The following is a 24,478-nucleotide window of genomic DNA, read 5'->3' on the forward strand; positions in this document are numbered from 1 at the left end:
CGAGTTCATGACAGAGGGTTGAGAAACAGGGTTTGCTTCACCGACAGTTTTCCTGGTTCTAAGAGGGAGTGTTCACTTTTGACAATCTAAAACCATAGTAATTCGTGCATATAGTTTAGTTCAGGAGATTACATTAAAATCAAACAATATAAGTCACAGTAATCCTTGCATATAGTTTAGTTCAGGAGATTACATTAAAATCAAACGAAAGAAATCATATTAATCCCTGCATATAGTTTTTTTTTTGAATAGAAGTTGATTGATATTCAATAATCAACAGCCAATAGGCCATAGCTTACAAAACTTACATAAGAATTCCGGCAAGAAAATCTGGTAAAACCTATCCAAGCTAAAGCAAACTAATTAACATCATTGAGAAGCTCACAATTAAGCGAGCCTATCCAAGAATGACCAAGCTTCGCCTCCTACGGAAAGAATCATTCAACTAGCCCTAGCTTGCCAGTCACGCAATTGTGGTACAAACTAGCAACTAGAAACGTCATAGAAGCTTGTCCCCACTCACATAGGCTCATACCCAACATAAATAAATTAATAAATAACAAGCTCCTTCCCTTTCGAGATGGAGCTCATATCAGCAAATACCCTCTTCACTTTCTTGGAGGTTTTTTTCCTAGAGACCATGGTCTTATGCCCCATCAGACAGAAGTTGAGCTCAGACCCAAAGACCCAGACCCAGACCCAAACCCAAACCCAAACCCAAACCCACAAGGGAGTCCAGTCCATCCTCTTCTGCCACTCCGCCTCCACCACTGCCATTTCCGGCGGCCTTCCTGCCCACATCATCAAACCGTCCACCCAGGGCCTTCCTCCCTGCATATAGTTTAGTTCAGGAGATTACATTAAAATCAATAAATAGAAATGAAAAAGGAAAATAAAGAAGAAATTAAGAAACTCACGCTAAAGCCAAGAAATCACCCTTCAACTCTAAATAAACGATCTGACAAAATGACTCATTTTCAAAACTCGACATCCTTACCTCTTAAAGTTAATATACATCACTAAGTGATAAAATCATATTATTTCGACTCACACCATAATATGAAAATCAAGTCCCTCCTCGAACAATAAAAGAAAGAAACCACTTGAAACTCTCTTTTAAATACGTGTACTCATGAGTTGCAAGTAACTTACGTGTTACCCCTCATGACATACAATGACAGACAGACTAGAACTCTAACTAAATCATAACCCGTCACCCGGCCAAAGGTTATGGTATCCGATATATTGCCTGACGTCACAACCTGTAACCCCGGATCCTTAGGCCAACTTGACCCTTAGATCAAAACAAAAAAACGAGTTACACTGGACCCAAAATACTACCCAAATCTCAAAAGAAGAAATCACAACATGTGACTCCCAAGTCCTCAAACCACTGGTCGTCATATCAAAACATTTAAAATGGTTGCACCGAACCTGAAAATGTTACCCAAAACTCAAAGGAGAAATCACACCCTGTGACTCCCAAATCCTTAAACACGTTTCAAAACAATAGAAAATATTGTTTCCCACACTATATTGTTTCCTGAAAGTTATACCCCAAAACAATAAATGAACCCACTCACACATATTGCTTGTATCGCCACAAATCCACCAATAGATGTATGTATGTGTCTGTGTGTGTGTGTGTGTATATTCCACATAAATATAAATACACACACACGTAGTCATCCACTCAGGGATGCCATTAATACCAACCATAGTTCACAAATACAAAACTCGTGAAAAATCATTTTTATAATAAAATTTCATTTTACTTACCTATGAACCGTTGATGATCAAGTTCATATAATTTAAAACAAATATTTATTTCCGAAACGATTTCACATTTTAATAAATAATTTCGAATAATAAAGTAATTCCGTTCATAAATGAACCCCGTGAGATTTACTCACCTGTAATCCTGCTGCATCTTTTCATATAGCCGAGATAAAGTATAGAAACATACTCTGTCAATCACCTAATTAAAATAAGGTCTCAACTCAGTACACGATTAAACGAAAGCGGTTACAATTTGAACTGAGTAATTGAACCCAAAATCAAAGATTTCGTCAATCGAGATAAAACTCCCTTCGAGACCTCCCAAGGTCTTCAGAATATTTCTAGGATCAATTTCTTAAAATTATAAGATGATCCAATGGTCAGATCTGTAAAATAACCATATACATGCTCACAACATATGCACACAATCATAAAAGGGATTAAGGCTTACCTTCAGCAATCACTGGCATGGATTCCATCTTATGCTACAAACACGAACACTGAATATAGCCTTCTGTTACTTACCAACTTGCTTCTCAATGGACAGAACAATATGCAAAACGTCGGTAGTAATCAGGGACCAATTCATCTGTATATATAGGAGACTTAACCCTCAAGAAGCTTCCCATTAAAGCTATCCATATCGGTTTAGGTTTCCTAGTTAGATTCTTAATGTAACACTTCATTGTAGTCTTTCTTGCAGACTAAGAATAGGATTACTTACCTTAATGAATAGATACATTGCTTCATTAAGTTACAAGTATTGATTTACTGTTTGTATCCATGTTAAACTAGGATTGATATTAAGCTAATCATCAATTACTTTATGATGATATGTGTTATGTCCATATTTGATCTTACAATCTCCCCCTTGGACTCACACATATCATGCTCGATGATTTGCACCAGAGAATATCAAAACCTACTTAACTTACTGAAGTGCGCGCCAGATAACAAACTCAAATCGAAAATCCATTCCAACATGGTCAGATCACAGTTACTTATGCAGAGCAAGAAACAGTATACATTTTAACAAAAATGCAGAGTTTCAAAACCACAAACATAAGCTCCTGCAATCCACATATGTCAAACCAGAAGTGATACAATATATGTTAATGTGTATCAACAAGTAAACATATATTAGGTCCTACTTTATGTTTCTAAAACCAGAAACTTAAGCAAATTTACTGAACACTGATGGCTTAAAATTATTGCTTGAACCTCAACATCATGCTATACATGATTTAAGCCATCTGATAGCAAGTATGATATTCAAAACAAGATGATAATTTCCAAAACAAAACAATAAAGCTGCAGCAAAATCATAACTGGAAATACCTCAAAATTTTATTGATAATAACAAACTGCCATTACAAATAAGTTGTGATAAACAAAAGTCAAAAAATATCACAACTAAAAATACAAGAACTCAAAAACCTTAGAATTTTAAATTGCTCCAACTGCTCTAACTCTCTACTGAACCTAAGCATCTAGATTAGCTAAAACTTCAATGCTTGTTGTATGCTTCTGGAATGCTGCTACTGACAAGGCCTTGGTGAAAGGATCTGCTAGCTGTGAATTTGTGTCAATACTCAAAACAGCTATTTCACTATGCTTTACTCTTTCTCTAACACTGTAATACTTTAGATCAATGTGTTTAGAATTATTTGACCTTTTACTATTCTTGCTAAAGAAAACTGCAGCCTCATTGTCACAATAAATCACTAGTGTTCCAGCCACAATGTGACTCAATACTTTGGTCTGCATGAGAAAATTCCTAATCCAAAGTCCTTCACACACAGTTTCATATACTGCAATAAATTCAGCTTGCATAGTAGAAGTTGAAACAAGTATTTGTTTCATGGTTTTCCAAGCAATAGCACCTCCTGCAAGCATGAACACATATCCACAAGTCGACTTCTTGGAATCTGGATAATTCCCTGCAAAATCCGAGTCTGAGAATCCAATGAGTTTCAGATCCTCCACTTGCCTATAAACTAGCATATAACCCTTAGTTCTCTGCAGGTACCTCAACACTTTCTTCCCAGCTACCCAATGCTCATGGCCTGGATTGGATTGAAATCTTGACAAAATCCCTACTGCAAAAGACAAGTCTGGCCTAGTGCAGACTTGTGCATACATGAGACTTCCTACAAGTCTGGCATAAGGCTTTGACTCCATATTTTCCTTTTCAACATCACTATTGGGACTTTACTTCTTGGTTAACTTATCTCCTTTGGACATGGGAACTTCTCCAGCTGCACACTTCTCCATACCAAATCTCTTTAAAATTTTGGTAATATAATTGTGTTGAGACAAACCAAGTAGTCTCTGTGCCCTATCTCTTTTAATCTCAATACCTAGTACATAGGATGCTTCTCCTAAGTCTTTCATGTCAAAATTCCTTGACAGAAAACTCTTGGTATCTTTAAGCAATTTAATGTTACTGCTAGCCAAACGTATATCATCCACATAGAGTACCAGAAAAATAAAATTGTTCCCAACTGTCTTCAAATAAACACACTCATCAACAAGATTTTCTGTAAATCCAAAAGTAGAAATCACAGAATCAAATTTCTTGTACCACTGTCTAGAAGCTTGTTTAAGGCCATAAATTGATTTTCTTAATTTGCACACTAAGTCTTCACTTCCAGCTCGCACAAAACCTTCTGGTTGCCTCATATAAATCACTTCATCTAGTTCACCATTCAAGAAGGCTGTTTTAACATCCATCTGGTGCAGCTCCATATCAAAATGAGCCACTAAAGCCATGATTATCCTAAACGAGTCTTTTGTAGAAACTGGAGAAAAAGTCTCAGTAAAATCAATGCCCTCCTTCTGTGTAAAACCTTTGGCAACTAATCTTGCTTTATGTCTCTCTACATTGCCATTTGCATCTCTTTTGGTTTTGAAAACCCATTTACAACCTATAGGCTTCTGGTTGGGGTCAGGTTCAACTAATTCCCAAACTGCATTTTGACTCATGGAATTAATTTCTGCTTCCATTGCTAGCTGCCATTGATGAGATTCACTACTTTCAATGGCCAGATTAAATGTAGTTGGATCATTGTCCTCTGCACAGTCCATTTCAATTTCTGCTTCTTGTAGATAAACAATGTAGTCACTCTCTTCCCCCCCCATAAGTTGGTTTTCTTGCTCTCTGTGATCTTCTAGGTTGAGCCACTGTATGATTTTGAGGTTCAGTTACTTGACCAGTTACGTGGTCAGTTACTTGGTCAGTGACATGGGCAGTTACATGGTCACTGACATGGGCAGTGACTTGACCAGGTACAGTGACCTGACCAGTTACATGGTCAGTGACATGGGCAGTGACTTGACCAGGTACAGTTACTTGGGTAGTTACATGGTCAGTGACATGGTCAGTTACTTGGCCAGTTACTCGACCAGGTATAGTGACTTGGTCAGTGACACGGTCAGTTACTTGATCAGGGACAGGTACTTGGTCAGTTACATGACCAGTGACATGATCAGTTACATCTTGTCCTAAAGGCAATGGTACACTTATAATCTCATCTGACACAATTTCCTCAAAATCTGAGGTTAAATCCTCAAGGTTTGTATTGTGAACTTTTTCACTTAGAAACTTTACTTGATGTGTTTCAAAAATTCTAGGTGAATGATGAGCAGAATATAATTTATAGCCTTTAGATTTATCTGGATAACCTATAAAATAGCAACTAACAGTTTTGGGGTCAAGTTTATTCAAGCTTGGATTATAAATCCTAGCTTCTGCATGACATCCCCAAACATGACAGTGATGAAGACTAGGTTTCCTGCCACACCAAAGCTTAAAAGCAGTATTTTCTATGGCTTTGCTAGGTGTCCTGTTGCAAATATAATTTGCAGTTTTTAAAGCCTCACCCCACAGAAATTTAGGCAAACCAGTTGTACACATCATACATCTAACCATGTTCAAAAGAGTCCTATTCTTTCTCTCTGCAACATCATTCTGTTGTGGATTATAGGGTGTTGTGTATTGAGCTTTAATTCCATTGTCTTGCAAAAACAAGGCAAATGGACCCTTTTGTTGGCCGGATTCAGTATACTTTCCATAGAACTCTCCCCCTCTATCTGACCTTACTGTTTTGATTTTCTTTTCTAGTTGATTTTCTACTTCAGACTTAAAGATTTGAAAGGCTTTCAATGCTTGTGCCTTTTCTGAAAGTAGATAAATATAACTGTATCTAGAAAAGTCATCAATGAATGTGATAAAATACACATTCCCACAGATAGTTTGATGCCTAAATGGTCCACATATATCAGTGTGTATGAGTTCTAATAAATTTTGGCTTCTATATGCAGTTTTCTTTCTTGTGTTGGTTATTTTTCCCTTAAAACATTCCACACAATCTGTTAGATCAGAAAAATCAAGTTCATTTAGGATTTTGTTTTTCACCAATATTTTCAGTCTCTCTTTTGAAACATGGCCGAGTCTTCTATGCCATAAAAATGCAGACTTTTCATTTAGTTTGGTTCTTTTAACACCTGTTAAAGTGCTAGTACTGTTTGTGTTATCTTCAACAAGTAAAATTTCTTGTTGAGCCATTGAACAACTTAACTGTAAATAATCATTCGAGATAACACCAGAACCAATTTGAACAGAATTTTTAGAAATAAGAATTCCATTACTATCAATAACAAGTCTACAACCAGATTTTACTAAAAGAGAAACTGAAACCAAATTCCTTCTCATGGAAGGTACATAAAAACATTATCCAAAACTAACAATTTTCCTAATCCTAGATCAAGCTTTAAGGTGCCAATAGCCTTGACTGCCACTCTCATGCCATTGCCTACACACAGGTTCACTTCATCACTTTTTGGGATTCTGCTCCTTATGAATCCCTGCAAAGAATTAGTAATATGAATAGGTGAGCCTGAATCTATCCACCAAGACTGTGGTTCAACATTTATAAGATTAATTTCTAAGGAAAAAACTGTATTAGAAAAAATCTTACCCTTTTTGGCTAACCAGTTCTTATAGCCAGTGCAGTCCTTTTTCATGTGTCCTACTCTTTTGCAAAAGTAGCACTTGAACCTAAATGGCCTGTTTTCCTTGGCCACTGCAGCTGTTGAACTCTTAGTTATGGCTTTGGTAGGCTTGAGCTTGTTCTGGGGCTTTTTCTTCTTAGGCTTCTCTATGAGATTTATGGCTGTAGCAGGTTCTTTTTCTTCCTTGATCCTAGCTTCCTCATCAACACAGATGGATATAAGTTCATCTAAAGTCCAGTTTCCCTTTTGAGAGTTGTAACTGGTCCTAAGATGACTAAAACTGTTAGGCAAGGAATGAAGTGCATAATGCACTACCTGCTCATCCCTAACCCCCATCAAGAGCTCCCTGAGTCTGCCATTAATATTGATCATCTTCATGATATGCTCTCTAACTCCCCCTGAACCCATGTACTTCAAATCATGAAACTCCTTGGTTAGTCTAGCTGCTTCTGCCTTTTCACTTTCCTTAAACTTAGCACCTATGAGTTCCAGAAAATCTGATGCTAGCTCAGGCTCTTCTATACTTCCCCTGACAGTCTTGGACATAGAGGTACGAATGAGGTTCTTAGCCATTCTATTGGATCTATGCCACTTCTTGTAGAGGTCAGTTTCTTTCTTGGTGCTCTTTTCATTCAACTCTATAGGCTTATCCTCAGTAAAGCAATAGTCTATATTCTCATGCATTCCCATATAGTTCTCTAGAGAATCTAGCCAAGCTCTATAGTTGGTTCCAGTTAGCATCAAGACACTGTTCAAGTTCATGTAGGAGTTACCTAAGGAGCAAAACAAAAATTCACGTGAGTTCTTAATTTGTAAAGAAAATAACATTAAGTTTTCTGCGTTTTATTTAGCTTTAAGCAACCAAAACAAGAACATACAGAAAACCTAAACAATCCATACTTGCATTCATATCAGTCCATAACCAAAAACAATGCTAAGCAACACTTTTGAGCAGAAGCATAACATTCTGGAGTTCTTTATCAATATGCCATGTTCAATGAAAACAAGTTATCCAAAGAAATTTATCCACATCTTTAGACAGAAGAAAAATTTCTAAGTATCCGAATTTATTTTCATCAAGCATGTATATTGCTGTTTTGTATTCTAAAACCATACTTGACCACTTCTTTGGAAGATAAAACTGAAGCATAGTTTTAAAACACAAAACACAATTTCAGTTTTGTCACTCGATCAGGTACTTGATTAGTTACCTGACCAGTTACATGGTCAGTGACCTGACCAGTTACATGGTCAGTGACCTGACCAGTTACATGGTCAGTTACCTGACCAGTTACATGGTCAGTTACCTGATCATTGTTTTCTGCCAACATCAATGAAGAATGCTTTGTGCATCATAATCACTTATGCCAACAGAAAACTACAAAACCCATGAGCTTTTAACTTTATATTCTACCCAGATTCATCCTTGTAAGAAAATTAAGCTCTCGTATCTGTCAATTTCAATAATGTGTAAACAAAATCTGGGAGATTTTTGTTCTTCATGCAATTTTACACAATCACAGATACAATACCATATCATCAATCAATTCAACATGCATATTCAAGCATAACCAAAATTGATTTGATTCCAAGAAACCACAGAACAATCAAGAAATTGTAAATTTCATCCGATCACCATCTACTCTAACCTAACGCAGGCCGGGAATGCAACTAGGGTTCTTGAGCACAATCAGAAACTCAATTATCATGCTATGAATCGAAATCAATTTCACAGAAAAACCTGTTTTTGCTTTTTCCCCAATTTGCTGCTAAAAAAAAAATCACAGCGGAAGCATGAATTTGATATTTAACCAGATGCAGCAATCGACTTAAGTAACTTACCTTGATCAGTTACATGACCAGTTACATGGTCAGTTACCTGATCAGTGACTTGGTCAGTTACTTGACCAGTTACTTGATCGGTAAAGCAAAAACCTTTTTTTTTTTTTTGTTTGTTTTGCAAAACCCTTAAAACGATTTTGATACTTGTGAGCCTATGCTCTGATACCAATTGTAAAATAACCATATACATGCTCACAACATATGCACACAATCATAAAAGGGATTAAGGCTTACCTTCAGCAATCACTGGCATGGATTCCATCTTATGCTACAAACACGAACACTGAATATAGCCTTCTGTTACTTACCAACTTGCTTCTCAATGGACAGAACAATATGCAAAACGTCGGTAGTAATCAGGGACCAATTCATCTGTATATATAGGAGACTTAACCCTCAAGAAGCTTCCCATTAAAGCTATCCATATTGGTTTAGGTTTCCTAGTTAGATTCTTAATGTAACACTTCATTGTAGTCTTTCTTGCAGACTAAGAATAGGATTACTTACCTTAATGAATAGATACACTGCTTCATTAGGTTACAAGTATTGATTTACTGTTTGTATCCATGTTAAACTAGGATTGATATTAAGCTAATCATCAATTACTTTATGATGATATGTGTTATGTCCATATTTGATCTTACAAGATCCTCACGGATCGCAAACTGGGGAAACCGAAATTATGTAAATCTAGCATGCTTCAGTTTATCACAATATGACCTCATGATATATCGACAAGCTTGCATCGATAAGCACATGACAACCATGAAAACAAAACCCAAAAATCCTGGCAGACGCACCGCCTGCAGTGGGCTCCACGCGCCGGCAACCCCCAAATTGGGTCATGATACCTATGCCAAAATCTTCCTCATGTTAATCTTCCCCACAACATGAGGAAGATTTTGGGATATACTTTGACGCTCTTGAATCTGGTGTCATCGACTCAGCAGATTGTGTACAAAGGATTTCTTACTGTTTTTCGTGGGGACTGCAAACCTGAGGTCTGTAAGCCTTAAACCCTTTGATATTTATAAGTTCAGATTTTTTTATTATTTATTTATTTATTTTTTAATTAAATTAAACCCACATCCTAATGTATAGAATTCTTTCAACAGCTCCCTCGGCCAAAGCCTGAAAACAAGTACCTATGTGTGGGAAATCTACTATGCTGTTTTCATTTCGGTTTCTGGTTTGGTCCTATTTTCATCTCTTATTGGAAATATGCAGGTTGGTGCTGAATATAAATAACTAATTCGCAATGTCTTGGTTATGTACTATGGCATCATTTCTCCCTTCTAATTCTTTAGTCTTTCATCCAAAACAGACATATTTACAGTCGAAAACTGCAAGATCTGCAGAAATGAGAGGAAGGAACGAGAGAGAGAACATTGGATGGCCTTCTATACACTTCCTCAGCATCTCAAGATGTGTATAAGGGAATACGAAAAAGACCAATGGCAAGAAGACATAGGAATAAACATGGACAACCTTTTGCTCAGTCTTCCCAGGGACATTAGGAGTGATACAAAGCGATATCTTTGCTTTGGGGTTATTAGTGGAGTACTGAGTTCCGCTGTGCTATATTATTTATCTAACGAGATATTGGAATGTTGGATTAATACTTGGATGCATTTGATTTTTAGGTGCCATTCTTTGAAAACTTGGATAAGCAAGTGCTGGATGCAATGTCTGATAATCTCAAGCCGGTACTTTACAAAGAAGAAAGTTATATTGTTCGGGAAGGAGAACCAATGGATGCGATGCTCTTCATAATGCGAGGCAGACTCTTGAGTGTGACTACTTATGGTGGAAGGACTGGTTTCTTCTTCAACTCGGTAAATCTCAAGGCTGGTGACTTTTGTGGTGAAGAGCTCCTCACATGGTCTCTTGATCAATCCACTCCCCTATTCTACTCTTCCAATCTCCACTAGAACTGTCCAAGCCCTTAGTGAAATTGAAGCCTTTGCTCTGAAAGCAGATGACTTGAAGTCCGTAGCCTCTCAGTTCCTGCGGCTTTACACATTCAGATTTTACTCAAATCCCTGGAGGACTTGGGCAGCTTGCTATATTCAAGCAACTTGGCGCCACCATTGTAAGAAGAAGCTAGAGAAGTCTTTGCGGAAAGAGGAGAATAGGTTGCAAGATGCATGCACTAGTCAAGGCTGGTGGAAACTCCCCAACTCTAGGTTCCACCATATACGCCTTGCGTTTTGCTGCCAATGCACTTCATGCTATTAGGCGCAACGATAGACCATTGCTACTCCAGAAGCCAGCAGAGCCTGATATATCTGCTCAAAAGCAACATGTAGTAGCCTTTCGGGTTTGATTCAGCGCTTAGTCTGTAACATGAAGTAATGGTATAAAACAGACTTGTATTAATCCGAGTCTGCACAAAAGTATGTTACATTTTAATCAAGTACTGATGTCATATATAGAAAAGAAAGCTATAATAAGTAGATGAATATAAAATTTACAATTATAATATTGAAAAATCTAGTATTGTTCATTCTAATTTATATTACAAAGAATTAGTTGTTCTAAAGTTGGTAATATAAAAAACTGAAATATTTATTTAGTAGATATAATTAAAAACTGAAAATCTTAGTTGGTAATTGATAGCTTAATTTTAAAACCGAAATATTTGATTTTGAAGTTGTACCAATTCGAACCAAATGAGTGACAGTCATATATTTGATCATATATATATTGTACTAATTGCAGATAGTATAAGCTTGAGCAAATAAAGGACATTACTTGGCTGACCAGCCCTGGTTAGCCAGCGCTGACCAGCTTCATACGTGTGCCTATAATGATTTGACACGTGTCCATTCCAATAAATTACAACAGAGACCAAAGCAAGTCCCAGATGCATTGAGTATATGTGTGTGTCTGTGTGTATATCCAGCATAAGTGAAACATTGAAACGGCTATGGTCCACTGGTGAACAAGATCGGCCCAAACGGCAAATCTCGAAACATTTTTTTTTTTCCCGAGAGGTTTGGTTATTTATTTTAAAGATCTTCTTTTCATACTTTTTGTAGTTAGTTTAGATAAACGATAGTAAATGATGGCTTCATCTGCTCTTAACTAAGACCAAAGCCAACTATTTTCTGTTTTTGGGAAAATCTGACCAAAACCATGTCGTCTTATTCTTATCTTCCAACCTTGAGAGAATTCTGCATTCCTCAATTGTAACCCATGAGAGATGAACTTCAAAAACTTCAGAGGACCGGTTTGGATCTATTTTATTTTTTGTTTAAATCGAGAAAATTTGGGTTTTGTGGATCTTGAAAATTGGAAGTATTGGTATCTTCTGGATTATATTAATTAATTGAGAGGATTTTGTTTATACTACGTCTCGATCAGAATGGGTTTGTTTTTTGATTGATTCTCATTGGACCCTTATTTGGTTGCTGGGGAGGAAAAACATGAAATTGAATGTCCTGGGAATGGACGTGGAGATTATTTCTGGGCTAGTTGAGATGAATTGTTTATGCATGAAACTTTGAGTTCATCTGTACCAGAGTTCTCTCACTTGGACTTCACTTTGAGGGATCTAGAAGTGAGGAAGCTGTTATCCATTTTGAGAAAAAGAAAAAAGAAAATGGGACAGATGTCGATTTGTTAGTGGCTGTGGTCAGCCTACCCTGACCAGGGTTGGTCAGCGAAGTTCCTTCCGCAAATAAAGCACAGGCTTAAGTCAACTTGTAGGAAGTGGGAATCTCGAGGTCGTTATAGTCAATACTGCAAAGACTTTGAAGTTTGAACAGTAGCTCCGTAGACTATAGTAGCCACCACGAGCTCCAAAGACTATTGCAAAACCAGTCATTTGATTCCGCAGAGGCTCTTGCCCCGGTGCACTCGTCAGATTTTACTTGCACCGTACGTATTGTACATCTAGGAGTTGCGACAATGGAGGTTCAAATTTCACGGTAAGTTAATATCTTCCCCCCCCCCCGGTCATTGTACATATAGGTATTTTCTGTTTGATGTAGAGTAGTAGTCTTTCTAGTTTGTAGTCTAAACTAAATTTGACATTTTATTGACAAGAATCGGAGTTCTAAGCTAATTTTGTATGTTATATGTTCTATTCAGGAAACAATGTAACTATCGTTTTTGTTTGTTATATGTAATGTTTAGGATACAGAGTGGTGATTTAGAAGAAAATGCTCCCGGAAGTGTATCTTCAGGGGAATCTTTGACGGCAGGGTACTTCAATAGAGTTTTGGGACCTAGATCTTTTGAAAGGGTAATGAGTACCAAAGGAGTAAAATCTCATTGTGGAGTATTGGTTGACAAGCTAAAGCTAATCAGGAAGAATAGAATACTTTTTTGGTCTCTTAGCGCGCTCTTACTGGATCCGCTTTTCTGTTATATCCTTGTCATGAGTGATGAGAAGAAGTGCATTAGATTGGACAGAATATTGGGGATTATAGCTACTGTTTTGCGATCCCTCAGTGACCTCTACTACATATTTCATATCATCAATCATTTCGATGCTACATTTGTTACTCGTTCAGTTGCAGTGGACATACTTGTAGTTCTTCCACTTCCGCAGGTATGGAAATTCATAGTACTGATTGAACTACATTATTTGCACCATTTTTACAAGTATCGATCCCTGGCAGTTTTATTTATTTATTTCCTCTCTCATGATTTTAGTTTTCATATTGACAAACTTAAACCTGACATGCCTATCTGATAGGAGCTTGTTTTTCAGCATCTTTGAGATTTTTGAAATCAGTGGCCTTCCTTAGCTTAAGTACTGATGCACAGTCACAAAATAACATCTCAGATGGCAAAAGTCCCAGAGTGAATAGCTGTTGGTGATATGAATTGGTAGCTTTCTATAGTTTTGACTAGAATTGTGGACTCATAAACTTGTCCTGCTCTTATCTGTCCGTCCAGGTGCTAGTTTTTGCTGTAGTTCCCAATCTAAATGACTCCAGAATCTACAGTGCTGCAAAGTCCTTGAACTTTTTATTTATAATTCAGTATGTGCTGAGGGTTCTTCGAACCTGCTCCTTGTTAACACTCATTATAAGGGCTTCTGGCATCCTTGCTGAATCTGCATGGGCTAATCTCTCTTTCTTTATGCTGGCGAGTCATGTAAGTTTCATAACCATTTGTATTCAGTCACCTTTCTCTTATACATTTTAAATTTTCTCTAATCTAGCATGATTTACCGAGGCTCAGTTCTTTGGATTTCTCATGTTATTTAAGCATTGGTGTATGTGTGTCTGCATCCATGTTTATTAGCATTTCTAGTTGACTACAATTTCAAAAATTACTCTGATCATTTTTTTTGTAAAAGTATCTGGTGTTTAAGGTCAGAGAGGTTCTGATATAGTGATATTGACTTGCATTTGGCAACAAAGCTGATATTAGATAGTAGATATACACCCACACACACTTTAAATATGATATCAAAGGTCGCATGCATAACCTAAGAAACTTCAGGCTCAACTTGAGAAACATAGTTTACAGGGAACTATGCATTCATCAGTTCCTTAAATAATCTTGTTTTTTTTTTTTTGGTTAAATTTTATTTCCTTGCTGTTTGTGCTACTGATCCGAACTAGTTCAGAATCTAATGGTTAAGTGGAATTTTCTTGTCCCCTTGTAGGTCCTTGGAGCCTTTTGGTATTTGTTTTCTATAGAAAGGAAAGCAACTTGCTGGCTGGAAGCATGTAAACGTCTCGGTGTTAATTGTTCTTTGTACTGTGATGACACCTTAAGATCTATCACACTTCTGAATGATTCTTGCTCTACAAATTCTACACTTTTTGATTTTGGAATATACTCTGATGCCGTTGAATCTGGAGTTGTTGATTCAACTCATTTTTTACAAAGGATTTCTTACGGCTTTTGGTGGGGACTGCAAAATCTCAGGTCTGCACATTCTATCCTATGATCTTGCATTCTGCTAAAAGTTTAAGGGGGTCCCCTTCAGTGCATTAATCTATCAATACATTAACGTAGACCAACTCCATGTAGTGGTAGACTAGTCTTATATATTGATGCATAAATGCACTGTAGACCTACCGAATAGTGAACTAATACATTTTGTCAAATTAAACCACGTTATGCGATTTGTAGAGTTTTTTTTTCTCTTATGCGTTTATGTAACATATGAATATATTAAAGATCTTTTATACACTTTTGAGTTGCTTCTGATAGATTTCAGTATCTATTATGCAGTTCTCTTGGTCAAAGCCTCAAAACAAGTATCCATATCTGGGAAATTTGTTTTGCAGTTTCTGTTTCAATATGTGGGTTGGTACTATTTGCATTTCTTATTGGTAACATGCAGGTTGGTGCTACATAAGTTTATTTCAATTCAGAGCACTCAGTTATTTAATCATGTGGCATTCATCGTTCTCCCCTGCTTAAACTTTACTCCTAAATCTAATTATATATTCATAGTGTTTTGGATAATCACATTTTAGAATTTGATGAACTATCTTCTGTTGTTAAAAAGACATATTTGCTAGCAAAAGTTGCAAGATCAGAGGATATGAGAGCCAAGCAACAAGAAATAGCAGTGTGGATGTCTTTCCATTCACTTCCGCGGAATCTTAAAACTCGAATTTGGCAGTCCCTGAAATACAAGCTCAAGGAAAACACGGGAATTGATGTGGAAACTTTTCTTCACCTTCTTCCTCGTGAACTCAGTAAGGATATAAAGCGACATATTTGCTATAATCCACTCAGAGAAGTAAGTTCTTTTGTTCCTATGTTGTTCATTTGCAAATTGTGTATAGTAAGGAAAAAGATAATGTATTAAATATAGCATCTCCTATATGGTTCAGTTATTAAATTAGCTGAGTTTGTAATTTGTGGTAATTTGCTATTATTACAACTGTTCTCCTTAATTTACATGACTGGATGATATTAGCTACCCTTACTATTTTGTTTCATTTAGGTGTCTTTACTTCGAAATAAGAATGAGGAACTGTTGGACGCAATCTGTGAACATCTGAAGCCAGTGCTTTACAAAAAGAATAGCATCATCTTTCAAGAGGGAGAGCCACTGGCTGAGATGCTGTTTATCACCCGTGGCAAGATAGTGACTTACACCACCTCGGCCATGGTAAGATTTCTTGGAAATGGTGACTGCTATGGTGAAGAACTTCTCGATTGGATGCTGTGTTCTTACAGTGAAGAGAATTTGAGTTCTACCAACATATACAACTTTCCCTTGTCAAGCAAAACTGTCAAAGCTCAAACTGAAGTTGAAGTCTTTGTTCTAAGGGTCCATCAGTTAAAGCTTATAGTGAAGAAATTCTGGTTCTGTTTTAGTAAGGGGACAAGGCCACTGTCACTGTCTTGGGCTGCACGTACTTTGCAAGCAGCATGGCGCCGCCACAGAAGGAGCCAACTGTTGAAGGATGTTGTATTCTAGTGCGCCTCTTCAAACTAGGGTTTAGTTCTAGAGTTATAACAGAAGAAGGTTCTAGATTTCCTAATTGTATTCAGATTCTATTACCTTGTATGTACTATGTAAATCCCTATATAAAAGGCTCCTTGATAATTAGAACACACAATTTCTCTCGAATCATATTTTCCTACAACACGTTATCAACAAGAGCTCTAACCCTGAAACAAATAACCAAAACCCTAAAACAAGTCGAAACCCTCAAACCCTAATTCCCTCCACCTCCCAACTAGTAGCCCCCGACCCAGAGAGTTCGGAACTGGCAGCAACACAACCAAAACAGGCCGGAAACTTACCGAACTGGCTGCCGGAAGCCCCAAACTATCCGCTGCGATCTCTCCACCAGTTCACTACCTTCTGGACACCCAATTGCCACCAATTTTTGTCAACAGCATCGTCTCTCTCTTAGGATTCAAGAACCGAGAAGCGATACTCCAAGAACCAGTCCAGAAGCCCTTGAAACGGCAGTCACACCAACTGATCCTCCTGCATAAACGACTTTTTGCCCAGTTTTTCCTGTTTTGGCCAATACCAATTGCCGCAAGCTCCTAGCCCTAGCTAGCCATACTGTGTGCTGCCCCTGCAGTCCCTGAACACCATGTGCCGCATGCTGCCCCTGCAGCACCGCCGCATGCCCGTTGCATCCTCCTCCTCTCACCTTTCCTCTCGTTCCTGTGCATATCAGTCTGCTTGCATGCCCCAAAACGTCTAGTTCGGGATCTCTGATCAAAATTCTTTCTTAATAAAGTTGTTCATCTCTGTCTCTTCTATCTGTCCTCCAAATTTTAGCCCTATTAGAGTTGTTTTGAGACTTGTATACCAATCCAAGTGGGAGATGTTCAAAAGCGAATCTGCTCCGAATTTCAACAACTAAGTCTTTATGATTAAAGTTCCTGCTTTCTTGTCTTTTAAATTTCATTATTTTCTACAGGATTTGCAATATACAAACGTGAGTTCTATTATTTAAATAAGCGGAATTGTGGGGATTCACGCTATATACGAACTAAGAGTGTTCGTGATCGTAGGACTAAGAGCGTCCTCAAGCATCAATCTTTGACCATATTAAACATCATTGTTTCGGTCTAATACAAATAAACTTGGAAATCGATTTCTTGGTAGCATAACTCGGAAATCTTATTAATATTAGTTTTCATGGAAGCATTGACTCCGAAACAAATTTGTTCTTGTTTCACTTTTCAGGATGTCGAACTCGAACGGACTCAATTCTGTTCCATTGGATTATGCAGGCAAAAGATATCTATTGTGGGCTCAGGACGTTGAGCTCCATCTTATTTCCCGTGATCTATTGCACACAATCCAAGAGCCTTATTCTGAAGGAACTGCTCCAGACCCTCAAACTAAGATTGACAATTCCAGGACACTTGCCCTAATGATGCGTCATATGGATAGAGACCTCCAGTTTGAGTTCATGAATGAGGATAGCGCTATAAAGCTATGGCAAGTGCTTCAGGAACGTTATGGTAATGTTCGTGACTCCATCTTTCCGAATTTAGAAGCAGAATGGAATGATCTTCGCTTCTCTGACTTTGATACAGCCATGCAATTTTATTCGGAAGCTCGCCGCATCAAAGCAATGATGCGCATCTGTGGCAAGACGATCATAGAAGACCAATTGATTGAGAAAACCCTCAATACCTTCCCTGTCTATGCTATGAGGTCCTCTAATTTATTCCGGACTCATGTAAAAGCAAGACGGATCACAAGTTTTCAATAGCTTATTGAAGCTATGGCCACTTTTGAAAGACATGACATCTAGCTTGTGAGAAGAGAAATTGATAGGCTTCGAGATGGCCACCAAGAGCATCGTTCCATGGATAGAGAACGTCACCATAGACGTCATGATCCATATGATCGAAATGCTCATGAAGGTAATCGCCAAAGGCGACGATCAAGCGACTGTAGGAGCCGTGACTTTGAGGGACGAAGGTTGGAAATCATGAAGCCAACGTTGGCCATGGTCATAATTTTCCAATGCCTCAAGTCCTAGGGACCATGTACATTGCATCAATGCTCCTCAATCAAGGGAGAATCCTCTTCATGGTGTCTATGTCTGATATGGAACGTTTGATCAATAGACCTGAGTTTGCAATGTACGGTAGCCACCTTATGGTGATCAAGACATTGAATCAAAGAAGACTTCAAATATGGCGATGAAGATAAAATGCCGCAGATTTTATAGTCTTTTATTTTCCAAGAATTATGTAAATTTTGGATTAGATTTTTGGTTACGAAACTTTGATGTAATCATTGACTATTAATAGTGTCGATTCTTTTATTTCATGTCTTGGACATACTTTAATTCGAACTTTATTATTTCAAAGATATAAGAGCCAATTATTTTCATGTGGAAACACATTGTGAGAATGGACAAGAGTTTCTTTGCATCACCTCTAATTATTACGGACATAAACGAGTATTAGAGAAACTTATGTGTCGCTTTAGTGGGTTGTATGCAACCACTATTCGCATCACTAAACCCAACCATGTCATGAGAGATGACTTATGGGATTCTGACACATATATGCTTTGGCACGACCGTTGGGGACACCCATGTCATGATATGATGATCCGTATACTAAAGACTTCACACTGACATCCATTTTTCAAAATGAAAAGAAGTAAAAACTGAAATTTGGTCCAAGGAAGGGCACATGCGCCACATGATGCATAACTGGCCATCAATGGCCGGCGCCGCCTACCCCCTGCGGCCCAAAGATGGCTTTGACGCCACCAATGCCTCCTTGGCCCATTTTTCTACTTCTAAAGTCCATTATGACTTCGTGGCTCAACGAAATTCTTCCTTGGTTACTTCTAAGGCCCATCGTTCATTTTACAAAGCCTGCTCTTTAGCAAAATTAGGATCGAGACCATCCTATGCAAAGGACCCAACGAAAATATTTCCATTCTTACAAAGAATCCAAGGGGATTAAGCGGACCGATTCAACCAAAGTGCAGACTGTTTAGATGTTGGTTGATGTGTGAACACGCTGGTCACGTGTTGCACTATTTCCCACTCATAATGCTACTTATGATAAACTCCTGGCCCAGATCACATGGCTATGGGCTCACTACCCGAATCATCTCATTCAGTCAATTCAACTTGATAATGGTAGAGAGTTTACATCAAAATAATTTTTGATGACTATTGCTTATCATTGGGGATTGATATTAGGCATCATATTCCCATGAACACACCCCCATAGTCTCACGGAAAAGCCACCATTAAACGACTACGATGGTAGCCCGGACATTGGTAATGCGCACTAATATTTTCGCTTGGGATTATGCAATATCGCATGCAACTATGCTAATTCGTCTACGACTCATAGCCACTCAACTTTTATTTGCGTTACAGCTAGTGACTGGGTGCGAGTCTAAATATCTCGTACTTATGCATATTTGAGTGTGCGGTTTATGTGCCAAGTGCGCCACCATAGCGCATCAAAATGGGTCATTGCAATGAATGCATTTATATATATAATATATATATATATATATATATATATAAATCTCCAACTATCCGTCCGCTATGTAGAACCCTTGACAGACAATCTCTTTACAGCTAAATTTGCGGATTGTCACTTTGATGAGACAGTCTTCCCATCGTTAGGGGGAGATTTGAACTTCAACGTTCAACAGGAACGACAGGAATTTTCGTGGTCTGTCCTCACTATGTCTTATCTCGATCCCTTAAAAGTGATGGGATCACATATACCTTCTGCAAACATGCCTGCAAGGATAGATGTCCCTTCAAGAGGACATGGCGCCACCCAGAAGAGATTGGCATGACACCACCACCATGGATGGTGGTATAGTGACGCCACAATGTGGCATAATGGCGTCATAGGCCATGGGTTCCGCTAGAGAGCGTAGGAGACCCATAGGTTCGATGGATTCTCGCCCTAGGAAAAGAGCGAGTTTTGGCACAACTTGATCCATTGATCATTGATACTCAAAATCCGTCTCATGAGAATATTCTAGATTGTGGTTATGTCTAAGAGACATCGTTGGGGGACGCCTCAACGTTAGAACCAACTCCTGAAATATAGAGATCTGTACAAATTACACCATTGTACATGAGGATGTGGGATTATTGAGACCAATGACATCGAACCTTGCTCCGTTGAAGAATGGAAACGTAGAGAAAATTGGCCTAAATGGAAAGATGTGATCCAGGTAGGGGTCGTCAACTGGCCGGGCCGGGCCCATTCATAGCGGGCTTGGGCCGGGCCTTGCTATATTTTTAAATAATTGCGGGACGGGCCGGGCCGGGCTTTATTAAAAATCAAAGGATCCAAGCCCGTCCATATAACGCGGGCCTTGCGGGCTTTTTGGGGTCGGGCCTTGCAGGCTTTATTTATAAATAAATATTTAAAGACACAAGTAATTTTTTTTTAATCAAACTTTGGAAATTCAATGGATAATGATCAAATACAACCAAAGATAACATATCTATATAACTATATTGTACCCAAAAAAATCTATATTTATATATAGATACTAATTTATTGATAAATAAATTTTTAAAGACACTAATTTTTTATAAATCTATATTTATACATCATACACTCCAAGGAGCTACATATAGCAATTCAAAGAAAATGAGAAACCGACCGTTGGATGAGTTTATTACAATAAATTATGAGTGTGGTAAACAATTTAGCCAATTTCACCATATTTTCGAATCCGATCGGATTGGTCAACCGTAGTCACTTATATGTTTTATTGGTTGACCGATGGCGTGGCAACCGCGAGACGTGCTTATTTTTTCACATCACGTTTGTATATATTCCATCGATGGATGTGCGTGGACATAAGATAAAAAAAAAAAATTTAATTACAAACACATTGGACTATACCAATTTTATTCCTAAAGTTATATGACTTATACATTGCATTTAAATTGTTTAGGTTCATTCTAAAGCAACTATGAAGTGGAAAATGAATTCGGAGAAACCAACCGCTTGATGGAGAGATTGTAATGTTTTATGGTGGTTGTAGAAAATCCAGCCAATTTGGTTCTCGTTTCGAATTCGATCAACTAGGTCAAACGTAGTTACTCTTATAAACCTATATTTATATATCATACACTCCAAAGAGCAACCCCTATCAATTCAAAGAAAATGGAAAAACCGACCGTTGGATGAGTTTATTACAATAAATTATGAGTGTGGTAAAAAATTTAGCCAATTTCACCATATTTTCGAATCCGATCGGATTGGTCAACCGTAGACACTTATATGTTTTATTGGTTGACCGATGCCGTGACAACCTCGAAACGTGCTTATTTTTTCACATCACGTTTGTATATATTCCATCAATGGATGTGCGTGGACATAAGATAAAAAAAATTAATTTTAATTACAAACACATTGGACTATACCAATTTTATTCCTAAAGTTGTATGACTTATACATTGCATTTAAATTGTTTAGGTTCATTCTAAAGCAACCATGAAGTAGAAAATGAATTCGGAGAAACCAACCGCTCGATGGAGAGATTGTAATGTTTTATGGTGGTTGTAGAAAATCCAGCCAATTTGGTTCTAGTTTCGAATTCGATCAACTAGGTCAAACGTAGTTACTCTTATAAACCTATATTTATATATCATACACTCCAAAGAGCAACCCCTATCAATTCAAAGAAAATGAAAAAACCGACCGTTGGATGAGTTTATTACAATAAATTATGAGTGTGGTAAAAAATTTAGCCAATTTGACCATATTTTAGAATCTGATCGGATTGGTCAACCGATATGTAGAATATATATATGCACATTAGCACATATTTTATATAGAAGTATAAGAACTTCCACACACACACACACACACATTGATATATATAAATATATATATATATATATATATATATATATATATATAAACACACACACACACACACATATATCTATATATATTGTTTGGACCCAAAATAAACATTTTGGCCTGACAAGGCACGTCTTGGAGAAATTGAGCCAATATCAGTGGCTCAAGCTATATATTGTCGACAAGTTCGAAATATATATTTAGAGGCTAAATAAAGCCTACTATGGAAGCATGAAAAGTCAACTTTAGCATATTTTCCTACTTCTGCTAGGAGAAACCGAGCTAGACAAGGAAGGAGGGGTGGCAGACTAACCAAATGAAATCTAAATGAGCTGAAACTTTCCAGATCCATTCTAGACAGCCCAAGGATCATTTCTTATGAAGAGTGCAAGAGCTTTTTTTGAGTGGAAGGCCTTCAAACAATCAGCCCAATTTTCTACAGAAGCAAAACTGGAAAACTGGACCTGTAAGAGGTCCAGCAGCATTTTCGGCCCAACCGCATGGAATAAAAATCTGAAAATTTTTCAGGATGATCTACACTCATAGTGGAACATTTCATATGAAGAAGTCGAAGGCATATAATGAAGTCTTGTTGGATAAATAATTGAAGGAATAAAGGGGCAGAAACTGACCTAAAAACAGCTCAATATTCACATGTTCATGTTTCCTACCCACATGAAGAAAGCTAGATGCTTTTCTCTTTTTCCTTGGATATATTTTTATTCTACAATCTCTTTAATAGATCATCACCACTTCCATGTTGCTGCACCTTCATGCTTTGCTTTCATTTCATCTTTTCTCTATCTTTTCCATATTTTACAAGTGAACTTAGATCCACTTTCATTATTTTTCTTCCACTCATCATTTCACTCTTCTTTTTCTTCCCTATATAAACACCTTCTCATCTCATTCTAAGACACACATTCACAACAACAACATCTCTAAGATGATCTAAGTTCTCTCTAGAGCAAACCTCTCTAAGAGCAACTCCTCTCCTTCTCTTTCTCTTAGCGGTGATCACACTCCTAGTCCTAGTCTTCTCAGAAGCCGACTTTTAGTGCCACCAAACCCTCTGTCAAAGTGCTTTGATCCTAGTCTCCTTGGGAGCCAATTGTAGTACCACGACCAAACACCAACACCAACACACATTCACAACACAACAACATCTCTAAGATGATCTAAGTTCTCTCTAGAGCAAACCTCTCTAAGAGCAACTCCTCTCCTTTTCTTTCTCTTACCGGTGATCACACTCCTAGTCTTCTCAGAAGCCGACTTTCAGTGCCACCAAACCCTCTGTCAAAGTACTTCGGTCCTAGTCTCCTCGGGAGCCGACGGTAGTGCCGCGACCACAACGGTTACAGAACCAGCCAAGCAAGGGTAACGCCCTAGCAACCCAGCCAAGCTAAAGTCACGCTTTAGCAAGTTCTCCTCACTTCCCGGTGGTTCTCGCTCTGCTCGATCTACAACATCGAGTATCGATTTGGTGATACAAGAAGATAAGCAAAAGTCCTCGCCACGAGGCACAAAGACCCCAGCGACGAGGTTGGTGCTCTCCTCGTCTACAATCACTTGAAAGAAGTCAGGTCAAGGGACACCCCCGACGACCGCACCCGAACGGTGCTTGCACGCCCGCGCAGAAAAGAGACTGTTGACCAGCTGCAACAAAACTGGAGCCAAACATATATATATATATATATATATATATATATATATATTTCTTATGCGGTAATGCATATATATCTTTTCTATATATATACATTTGGAAGCTTTACATATTGCAAAAAAGAATAGCAAGCTCAAGGAGAAGAAGATAGTAACAGAAGGCCCAACTAGCCATTTTTTCTCACTGATTCTACAACCTTCCATATATATGTTTATAAACACACACCGACACACACACACACACATATATATATATATATATATATAAACACACACACAAATATATATCTATATGTGTGTATATATATATATATTTATAAACACACACACACACACACACACATATATATATATATATATATAATATTTTACGGGCTTTTAAGGGCCGGGTTTTTGCTGGCTTTTTACGGGCCGGCCCACTACCCACCGAGGAGGGCTTTTGCGGGCTTTTGCGGGCTTTTTAACGGGCCGGGCAGAGCTTTTAGCCCTTAGGGCCGGCGGGCCTCCATGGGCCCACTTGATCCGCGGGCTTTTTGATGAGGCCTAGATCCAGGTTGAATTGGATTCACTAACAAAGAGGAAGGATTTCGGGCCTGAGATACCAACACCTCCTAACATAAAACCTGTTGACAATAGGTCTTTGTTAGATAGCGTGATGAGAAAAAGGTATGGTAATATCGCCTTATGGCACAAGGCTTCTCACAAAACGCCCTGGAATCGACTAGAATACATATTCTCTCATAACGGATGTCATTGCACTCCACTATCTTCTCAGTTTGGTAGTTTCTGAATAACTGAACATGCAACTTACGAATGTAGTCGCTACTTATCTTTATGGGGATCTAGATACGGAATATAATGAAGGTTCTTGTGAACTTCATTTACCCAAGTCAAGTGG

At 38.0% G+C, this 24,478-nt stretch overlaps 1 protein-coding gene and 1 pseudogene across 1 annotated transcript; both read left to right on the forward strand.

Annotated features, from left to right (window-relative positions):
• Positions 1-9,399: 9,399 nt before the first annotated feature.
• LOC112201390 lies at positions 9,400-10,960 on the forward strand (annotated as a pseudogene).
• Positions 10,961-11,543: 583 nt separating this feature from the next.
• Positions 11,544-16,176, forward strand: LOC112166647 (cyclic nucleotide-gated ion channel 1). Its single transcript, XM_024303521.2, has 7 exons — positions 11,544-12,566; positions 12,775-13,192; positions 13,543-13,743; positions 14,261-14,526; positions 14,836-14,947; positions 15,116-15,352; positions 15,560-16,176. Exons 1-7 carry the CDS (start codon positions 12,547-12,549, stop codon positions 16,037-16,039), a joined length of 1,734 nt encoding a protein of 577 aa, XP_024159289.1. The 5' UTR covers positions 11,544-12,546; the 3' UTR covers positions 16,040-16,176.
• The last annotated feature ends 8,302 nt before the right edge of the window (positions 16,177-24,478 follow it).

This window comes from Rosa chinensis, chromosome 5 (assembly GCF_002994745.2).
Source record: "Rosa chinensis cultivar Old Blush chromosome 5, RchiOBHm-V2, whole genome shotgun sequence".
Taxonomy (NCBI): domain Eukaryota; kingdom Viridiplantae; phylum Streptophyta; class Magnoliopsida; order Rosales; family Rosaceae; genus Rosa; species Rosa chinensis.

Excerpts from the sequence above, each read along its gene's own strand:
- LOC112166647 (XM_024303521.2), top strand. The coding sequence starts at position 12,547 with ATGGAGGTTCAAATTTCACG. Across the intron at positions 13,193-13,542 it reads TAGTTCTTCCACTTCCGCAG|GTGCTAGTTTTTGCTGTAGT; the intron begins GTATGGAAATTC and ends CTGTCCGTCCAG. Across the intron at positions 14,527-14,835 it reads TGGGGACTGCAAAATCTCAG|TTCTCTTGGTCAAAGCCTCA; the intron begins GTCTGCACATTC and ends TCTATTATGCAG.